A 9,022-nucleotide genomic window follows, 5' to 3' on the forward strand; every position below is an offset into this window, starting at 1 on the left:
GTTCGTAATGATTGCTTTCATATTATTCAACCAAAGACATTTGATGTTTGAGATATGTTAGCAAATGAGCATTCATCTAGACATAGAGCTTGCTTAGAATTGTGTCTAGGCTTAAGGTTGATAGTTTGATTGATCATTTGCCATCCTTAGTTCGATACTTGATCACCCAAGGTCTAATCCCTATGCCCATGAGTTCTCTTTTCCCTTAGTCAAGAAGTATCATTCTGTTATTGCTTTCTAGTTTTAGTCATAGCTTAAAACTCATCTAAATCATTGGTTGCACTTAGATTAAGTGAGTACTTGCATTCTCAGTGCTTTAATATCCCTCAGAACTGGTTCGACAATCACTATACTACAACATTTGTCTTAGGAGCCTTGAAAACTCCTAACATCAGAGACAATCGCGGATGTTCATGCCAAGACCAATGTTAACCTTTCTGCTTCTACTGCAAAATACAAAGCTGCTGCTGATGTTCATCGTCGCCGTCTTGTGTTTAACCCCGAGGACATGGTGTGGGCTGTCTTAACGCGTGACATAATGCCGGCAGACCTCTACAACAGGCTGCGTGCTAAGAAGATTGGTCCCTTGAAGATTGTTGAGCGCATCAAAGACAACGCTTATTGTGTGGAACTTCCTAAAGACATTACAACTTCTGATGTGTTCAATGTTAAGTATCTATCAGCATTTCTTCCTGCAGACACTGCTGGAGATTTGGGGTCGAATCCTTCTAACCATGGGGGACCTGATGCAGGAACATCTACTCTCTTGGCGGTAACCTAATTATTTGACGTTTACGTTTTCCTTTTTCTATTAGGTTTGGGCTTTTTAAATGTTTTTCTAAATAGAAAATTTTAATAATTATGTTTCTTTTCCAAAGACGGTTTGTGTCTAAGGATTCTCTATATAAGCTAGTCTTAACGCTTATTGTTATGTACGTTTGATTTTAATAAGAAGAGCGTTGCTTTTATCCCTTGTTCAATTCGATTCGATTCAATTCATCAAAGAGGAAGTTGGTCTCAAGAAGCTATCGAAAGAAACTCTTGATCGATCCAAGAACTGGTTTCGAAGAACCCTAAATTCTTAGATCAACCGTTCACCCATTCGTATGCTGCGACACTTTATTGTTTGGTTTTCATAAAGGCTTAGAAAATGGTCTCATGTCGCATATGCTTCAACAGCCGAATTCCTGGTTGTTTATTCAACACTCGGTGTTCTGTCGATCTTGGGTTTTAGAGCACTCTACGTGCTATCTAAATCCCTTTGCAGCATTTCAAACCTTTGTATTATTGTGGTCAAGGATAGAGGACTCCTCCGCTCTGTTATAGTGGTTTGTTTAGCCAGTTTGCCGTCGTTGTCATCTACTTTGAACAATTAATTACTCCATGGATGAAGTTTAGTGATCTATAAAATTTAGGTTTGTCCAAAATAGGTACACCTAGTAGATTGATAAAGGAATGAAAAACGTATATCATATATAAACACACAATAGCGAACGAACTCGTTTCTTGCTCATAATTCTTAAATTATTATCAAACCATAACAATGAGTTTTGTCTTTGTTTTCTTTCTGTTTTCTATGTACAAATCATGTGTCTTTTCATGGTTCAGATTCTCAGTTGTCTCCTAAACAACTCTCGAGTTGATCTCTGATTTACAGCTTACTCATACCACGCGTTCGAAGGAGACTCCAAGGTGAGAAGGGTAACTAGGCTTCGGGCTAGAAGAAGTGTTGGCAAGTCCTTGAAGCAGCTTCACCACGTCGCTTACTTCATCCAGAAAGTACTTGGCTTTGCTTGGTTTTCTTCCCACCGTACACGCAAATATCTCTGACGATGGCTGAGCCGAGAGAGTTGTTGTTATGCTCTCAAACATTTCTTCGTCTGATCTGTCGTCCCCAATGCATACCACAAAATCCGGTGCATTCCCTTCTTCGAGCATTCTCCTAAGAACTTTCCCGGTGACAAGACCTTTGCTTACTCCCTATTAGTCCAACGATCCAAGTTTAGAACTATGTTTAATCAGACTACAAGGATTGGGTACGATTCAATGCAATACATTATTGACCATAGAAGATTTGGAGATAGGGGACGAAAGTGTATTTACCTGAGGCTTAACTTCAACGATTTGGTGACCTCTGTTAACCACAACGGGCTCATTTACAAGAACAGATTCTAGATGGTCCAGAAGTTCCTTGGCTTGACAAGAACCAAAGTCCCGGTCAGCATCCTGGTGATGCCACACTAGAGCACTTTCTTTTGCTTCTATCGTAGATCCATCTGTAGTTTCTGTATACAGTCTCATGATAGGTTCCACTATTTTCTTCCATTCAAAGTCATTAGAAAAGCCGCTTGTTTCCCAGTCACAAGACTCATTCCACCTGCATCACACAGATTTGTCTTTTTCTTTTCTACACAACAAAAGTTTGCACAAGACAATCTATCAGAATTATTAAGACAAAACCAGTAGAGTAGCGTACCTTGTGAAGTAACCGTGTTCAGCTGCTATTCCAAGATTCTGACACGGTGCAAGCCAGTCGCTTAAAGAAACTTTCCCCCTCCCGCTAACAATAAACACAGTGTTATTAGGATCATTACACAGTGCCTTCAACGCAGACATCACATCAGCACTTGGCTCCTTTACAATCGAGGTCTCCGGAACTAAAGTACCGTCATAATCAAGAAATATTGCTCTCTTGCTCGATCTTCTATAAGCACTGACGGTTGGCTCAACGGACAGCCTTCTGTAATTAGGAGAGAGAGCGATGAGCCTAAAACCTAAACCCCAACCCACACCCCAGCACCTTTTACTGTAATGATCCCGACACGCCCTCTCCAAATCCTGTGCAAAGCTGTGCGACCAGTACGCCACATCGTGTGTACTTATGTATTGATAGTGCTTCTTATGGCGTAGCTGCTTCTCAGAATCAGGCATGGTGAGAGCAGAGTACATTGAATCAGCCACCGCATCAACGTCCCAAGGGTTAACCCTAATGGCGCCACTTAAAGAAGGAGAGCAACCAATGAACTCAGACAGAACAAGCGTGCTTGTTCGAGGAGGAGAATCGTCACTTAGTCCCATATATTTATCCATTTCAGGAGTTCCCTGTCGACAAACAGTGTACTTGTACGGAACCAAGTTCATCCCATCCCTTACCGCGTTGACTATGCAGCATTCCGCCATGGCGTAATAGGCAGACTTCTCAAACCGAGGAACAGGACGATCAATCAGAACCACTGGCTCATAACCAGGCGAACCATAACGCTCGTTAATTCTGTTAACAGTATAATAGGTCTCTTTCTTGGCTTCTTGAACGTCTTTACCTGATCCTCTTGCTGGGTTTACAATCTGAATCAGAACTATCTTCCCTAGCATGCTGGGATACTGCTGTAAGAGGTGTTCAAAGGCTAAGATCTTTAGACTTAGACCTTTGAATATATCCATGTCATCCACGCCGAGAATCACCTTCTTACCCTGGTACTTCTCTTGGATCTCTTTCAGTTTTTCAGCAGTAGCAGGAAGATTCAGAACGGATTCGAGCCTCCCCATTTGAACACCTATGGGAAGAATCTTGAGGAAAACTGTACGGCCCAAGTAGTCAAGAGCAATATGGCCTCTCTTAGACTCGTACTCCAATCCAAGCATTCTACAGCAGCATGACAAGAAATGGCGTGCGTAATCAAAGGTGTGGAAGCCAATTAAGTCACAGTTTAGGAGGCCCCTTAGTAGCTCCTCTCGAACAGGTAAGGTTCGATAAATTTCAGAAGAAGGGAATGGGCTGTGGAGGAAGAAACCAAGCTTAACCCTGTAGAAACGCCTTCTCAGGAAGGTTGGGAGAAGCATTAAATGATAGTCATGAATCCAAATGCAATCTTCCTCGAGATTAATCGCACCCATCACCTTATCTGCAAATATTTTGTTGGCGGAAACATATGCCTGCCAAAGACTGCGATCAAAGCGTTCACCATGGTCAGGGCACATGGGTAACATGTAGTGGAACAGTGGCCAAAGCTGCTGTTTACAAAAGCCGAGGTAGAATTTTTTATGCACATCTTGTGGGAGGAAAGTGGGTACGCAACCGAACTCCTCAAAAAGTGTTTGAGAGACCTCGTCTTGCTCGCTAAGATCAACATCTATCTTGAGTGATCCAACGTAAATGACTTCAGTCTCTGGAGAAAAACCATCCTTGAGATGTAACATGGGAGAATCATTGTCAAGGCTGAATATCCACTGTCCAGTTTCTAAATCCTTTTTGCAATTTAAAGGAAGAAAGTTGGCGACAACGATCTTCCGTTCGCGGCAAGGTAATGAGATGGCATCTGAATCACGGTCACTAATCCCATATCCATCGATGATGCCAGGAACTGTCATAACTCTTGGAAGAGCTCTCGGAGTGTGAGGAATGTCCAAAAGATCCCCAGAGGCCAAGTCTAAGAGGTTCCCAAATGATTTTGACCCCATTACTAAAACAGAAGATCAGCATTTTTAGCAAATGAACCATATTCAATCGCCACATCAATCAAACTAAATCAGAGACTTACATTAGAGACGAGACAAGTGTTATGTAGAGAGCAATAATAAAGCTGAGAGGTGTGATCCTTTTCACGGGAACAAGGGCAGAGAAGATAAATATGCACACGTGACGAAACTGGTCCAGGGAACAAACAAGTGTCGGAAAAGTCTCAAGAAAACTGCACACACTGTTTAACTAATTCACGACAAGTGATAAACACAATCAGGGTCATACTCAAAACCAAAAAAAGAAAAAAAGAAAGTCAAAGTCTTTAAAGAGAAGGGCTTCAACATAAGCTATGATGCTAATCATTCTTTAAAATTTGCAAAACTACAAAAACATTTAATAGGGTTTTGGAGATTAAAAAGCATAGAGAAGAAGGTTGTGCAGTGAGTGGCCTGAATCATCGTCAAGGAAGTGTAATAAGTGTGAAATCTGAAAATCTAAACCCAAAAAGAAAACTACTTTAAGGAAGCAAATTAAGAAACAAACACGATCCGAAACCCCAAATACGTAGGGCACGTTTACCACAGACACAAAAGGATCAGAACAAATCAATCAGACAAAGAAGCGATTAAAGAGGTAAGATCAGAGGAGAAACCGAAAAAGAAAAGAAGAGTGAACGCTTGGGAACAAACTCAAAAGCAGCTTTTGCTTACCAAAGGAAAGTCACACACACCCAAAAAAATAACCGGCGGTAACCGTGCGAGAGTTAGCCCCGTTGAAGTTTTCCGTCACCTGCGTTCGTTCGATCTGCAGAAAGAGAGAGGAAATGGAATCGGAGGGACGGGGTATTCTGTGAGAGAGACTACGCATTTGTATTTTTTTTAATGCGATTTCATCTACAAAGTTGGATAAGTTGGACAGACTCTTTATTTTTTATTTTTTATTTTTTATTTGTTTATGTTTTTCTTTGTATGACATTTTCTAATCGTGGATTAGATAAGATATGTTGGGTTTTTCAACTTATGTTGGGTTTTTCCTATTCCGAATCCTTATATGTAAGTTGGATAACTTGTCGTTCAAAAAAAATATATATATATATGTTGGGTTTTTCCTATTCCGAATCCCACCGTAAAAATTAAAACCAAACACAAGAAAAAAAACTCTTATAAAATAAAATAAAAATTATCTGAGTCTATTAACAAATAGTTAGCTTCATTTTTATCAAAATAAATAAAAAATAAAGCAACATTCACGAGAAAAAAACAAAAATAGCACTAAATCAAGTTTTTGTTCCTAAACTAGCACTTAAGGTCAAAAATCACAAAAATAGCACTTGATGTTTTATCAAAAGTCACAGACTTAGGGTTTAGAGTTAAAAGGTGGAGTTTAGGATTTAGGGTTTAGGGTTTAGGGTTTAGGGTTTAGAGTTTAGGGTTTAGAGTTTAGGGTTTAGGGTTTAGGATTTAGGGTTTAGGATTTAGAGTTTAGGGTTTAGGGTTTAGAGTTTAGAGTTTAGGGTTTAGAGTTTAGGGTTTAGGGTTTAGGGTTTAGGGTTTAGAGTTTAGGGTTTAGGGTTTAGAGTTGAGAAATGAGGTTTTGGGGATAAGATTTCAAATTTTGAAAAATAAAAAAATTAAAATTTTCAAAGGATAAACTTAGAAAAGTGCTATTTTGGTCATTTTAGTTTTTGAGTGATATTTTTGTGATATAAACTTAGTTTTTGAGTGTTATTCACTCCAATGGTTTACTTCATTTCCTTCTTATAAAATAAATATTCCAAATATATTACATCTTCATTTTATCATTAATTATTAGTAACATCTTCTAATTTCTCATCTTTATTAATTTTGCCCAACTATTTTATTTTAATGTAATTCAACACGTTTAACATTATCTTATAATAAAATTATTACAACAAAGTTAAATTTTCACGTAAAAAATTTATTCTCTGAATCTGTTCATATTGTTGAACATGGTGGACGTGGTTGTACTCATATCGAAATAAATTTCCACGTAAAAAATGTTTGTCTCATTTAGTTTTGCTTATACTATATTCTGGCATTGTTGATGTATTTTCGTCACAGATTCATACAAGTGCGGAGAACAATTATATTTTCACTACACTTTCATGAGCGTATGTTTTTCCAACAGATTGATATTATAAAGATTTGGCTCAGTGGCAGCTTGCTTGTGCAATATTATCCAACATATTGGTATCAAAGCTTTTGGTTTTCGAACTTTGGATTTTCTAAGTTCAGGTTATTGTTTGCTTGTGTGAAAGATGGAAAATATGAGCATGATGATAAGTTTGAATGGTGCTAACTATCATCTATGGAAAAGCAAGATGGAAGATATGCATTTCGTAAATGAATTCCACGTTCATGAATTTAAGGAAAAGAAGCTAAATAAAAAGATGGATGATGAGGGGAAGTTATTGCATCGCCAAATATGTGGACTGATAGAGTAGTGGATAGATGACAATCTTTTGCATTATAATGAGACTGAGACAAATGCTCGTTCTTTGTAGAAGAAGTTGGAACAGTTATATGCTCGGAAGACTGGTGATAATAAGATGTACTTGATCAAGAAATTGATTGAGCTGAGGTATCAGGAGGGAATTCCGGTGGTGGATCACTTAAATGTGTTTTAGGGATTGCTCAACAAGTTTTCAAATATGGGCATGGTTTGTGGTTTCGTGGTACTTTACTAGATTCTTGGAAAGTTTTTAGGATGTTTCTTTGTAAATACGCTTTGGAAGATATTATTTCAAAGGATTCAGTGAAGAACAGTGTTCTTAACGAGGAAGAAAGAAGGCAGTCGGTTGCTAGTACTTCGTGCTCAAAAGTTTTTGTTGCTGATTCAAGGGAAAGAAGCTTATATAAAGAGCCCAAGAAGGACAAGAACATGAATGGAAGAAAATATAATAAATTTTCTAATATGAAATGTTATTTTTTTCGTACAAGAGGGCACATGAAAAAAGATTGTTGGAAACTAAAGAACAAGCAGCAAGGTCATTAAAAAAAAAGTAGCTCAACTGACAGTCACAAAAGATCATTTTCTCATTCTTTTTGAGGGTGATGCCATTAATATCACATATCAAGACACCATTTGGATGGTTGATAATGGAGGTAGGCAAACAATTACAGAGCAGTAAAAGGATTATATAAAAGAAATTATAAACAGACAGAAAAGCCCTAAATCCAGAAAAATCAATCATGTTATTCAGAATTGCAGTTAACAAATGTCAAAGGGTTAATGAAGAACAATTCTAGAACTCAAATTACAGCAATCAAATCAATACATTTTTCTATTGAAGCTATCTATGTCAAGATCTTAGAATCCCAATTTTTTTGTGAATCCAAACTGTTAAGACAAGCATTAAGTTCATGTTTTGTTCACTAAATCCCTAGTTATTTAGCTCATCAAGATTATTTCAAGCAATGAATAACATTGTCATGTCCATAACTTATCATATGATCTAGATTATCAGGGTTGTCAATCCAAATCTAGCATTAGGAACAATCAAGATGAAAAATACATAAGATAAAACCCTAGCAGTTCTATCAACTTAGCAATTCATCATTAAACCCTAGATAACCCCAATCTAACAATGAATCTATTCAGACATAATCAATGCAAACATAATCATATTTTGAATAAATTGCATTATTTAAATAGAGTAATTAATATTTTGACCCAAAAAAAAAAATAGAGTAAGTAATATTGGAGTTCGAAATCGATTTCTGAAAGAGTTCTGATATATCTCTCCAAATCTAGAATAAAACTTAGCCTAAATAATGACTTAAAATAAGTATATATAGGATAAAACACGTTTCAGACTTTTTTCATATTTTATAAAATTCTGGGTCTTTTTGCAATTCTTGAAGACTTAATAAATCATTTCGGCTTCTTTGTAAGTGATGGGTATCACTGTCAACTGACACCTTCCATGGTGTTTCGTGACACCGAGTTTATCTTTCCAGCTCTTAGTCTCTTCAAGCTCTCATTTACTCCATAATCTCCAAATTCTTCTAAAGTGTACCTTAACATGTAAAGATCCTAAAACCAACTCCCAACATATAATATAAGTTCTAAAATATGACTAATATCAGGTTTAAAACCCATAGAACCATGATCAATCATTATGGAGAGACTGATGCATACGATTACGTACTTGTGAAGGTGTTTAGTGATGATGATTTTCTCATCTTACTGATGTATGTGGATGATATGTTTATTGGGAGCAGAAACTTGGACATAATTAAAAAGTCGAAAGAGCAGCTTAGCAAGTCATTTGCCATGAAATATTTGAGTCCAACGAACCAGATTCTCGGTTTAAGAATTGTCAAGATAAAAGTTAGACGTTGATTCACTTGTGTTAGGAGAAGTTCATTGTATACACAAGATTGGTATTCTATGTTTAATTAATGTATTTTTTGCAAAAAAACTTAAAACATAAACTAAAACTAAAAATTAAGAAACCAAAACATAAACTAAAAACTGAAAATGAATGGTAAAATTTTATTGGAAAGCAAATAAAACTAAAAAAAAATATTAATATATCAA

General features: G+C 37.0%; 1 protein-coding gene across 4 annotated transcripts; it reads right to left on the bottom strand.

Annotated features, from left to right (window-relative positions):
• Positions 1 to 1,487: 1,487 nt before the first annotated feature.
• LOC106377222 (probable alpha,alpha-trehalose-phosphate synthase [UDP-forming] 10) lies at positions 1,488 to 5,421 on the bottom strand. Of its 4 annotated transcripts, none has more exons than XM_013817421.3 (5): positions 5,170 to 5,421; positions 4,539 to 4,645; positions 2,477 to 4,460; positions 2,104 to 2,377; positions 1,488 to 1,980 (listed from the first exon to the last, which is right to left on the bottom strand). In XM_013817421.3, the coding sequence occupies exons 3-5, from the start codon at positions 4,456 to 4,458 to the stop codon at positions 1,663 to 1,665; spliced, it is 2,574 nt and encodes an 857-aa protein (XP_013672875.1). In that variant the 5' UTR covers positions 4,459 to 4,460; positions 4,539 to 4,645; positions 5,170 to 5,421; the 3' UTR covers positions 1,488 to 1,662. The 4 variants fall into 4 exon arrangements, with proteins under 4 accessions (XP_013672875.1, XP_013672873.1, XP_013672872.1 ...); XM_013817419.3 differs by having other exon boundaries at positions 4,539 to 4,697; positions 5,170 to 5,373; XM_013817418.3 differs by having other exon boundaries at positions 4,539 to 4,705; positions 5,170 to 5,373.
• Between the last annotated feature and the right edge of the window lie 3,601 nt (positions 5,422 to 9,022).

The sequence above is a fragment of the Brassica napus genome, chromosome C1 (genome assembly GCF_020379485.1).
Source record: "Brassica napus cultivar Da-Ae chromosome C1, Da-Ae, whole genome shotgun sequence".
Taxonomy (NCBI): Eukaryota; Viridiplantae; Streptophyta; class Magnoliopsida; order Brassicales; family Brassicaceae; genus Brassica; species Brassica napus.

Excerpts from the sequence above, each read along its gene's own strand:
- LOC106377222 (XM_013817421.3), bottom strand. The coding sequence starts at position 4,458 with ATGGGGTCAAAATCATTTGGGAACCTCTTAGACTTGGCCTCTGGGGAT. Across the intron at positions 2,378-2,476 it reads GAACACGGTTACTTCACAAG|GTGGAATGAGTCTTGTGACT; the intron begins GTACGCTACTCT and ends TGTGTGATGCAG. Across the intron at positions 1,981-2,103 it reads TCGTTGAAGTTAAGCCTCAG|GGAGTAAGCAAAGGTCTTGT; the intron begins GTAAATACACTT and ends TTGGACTAATAG.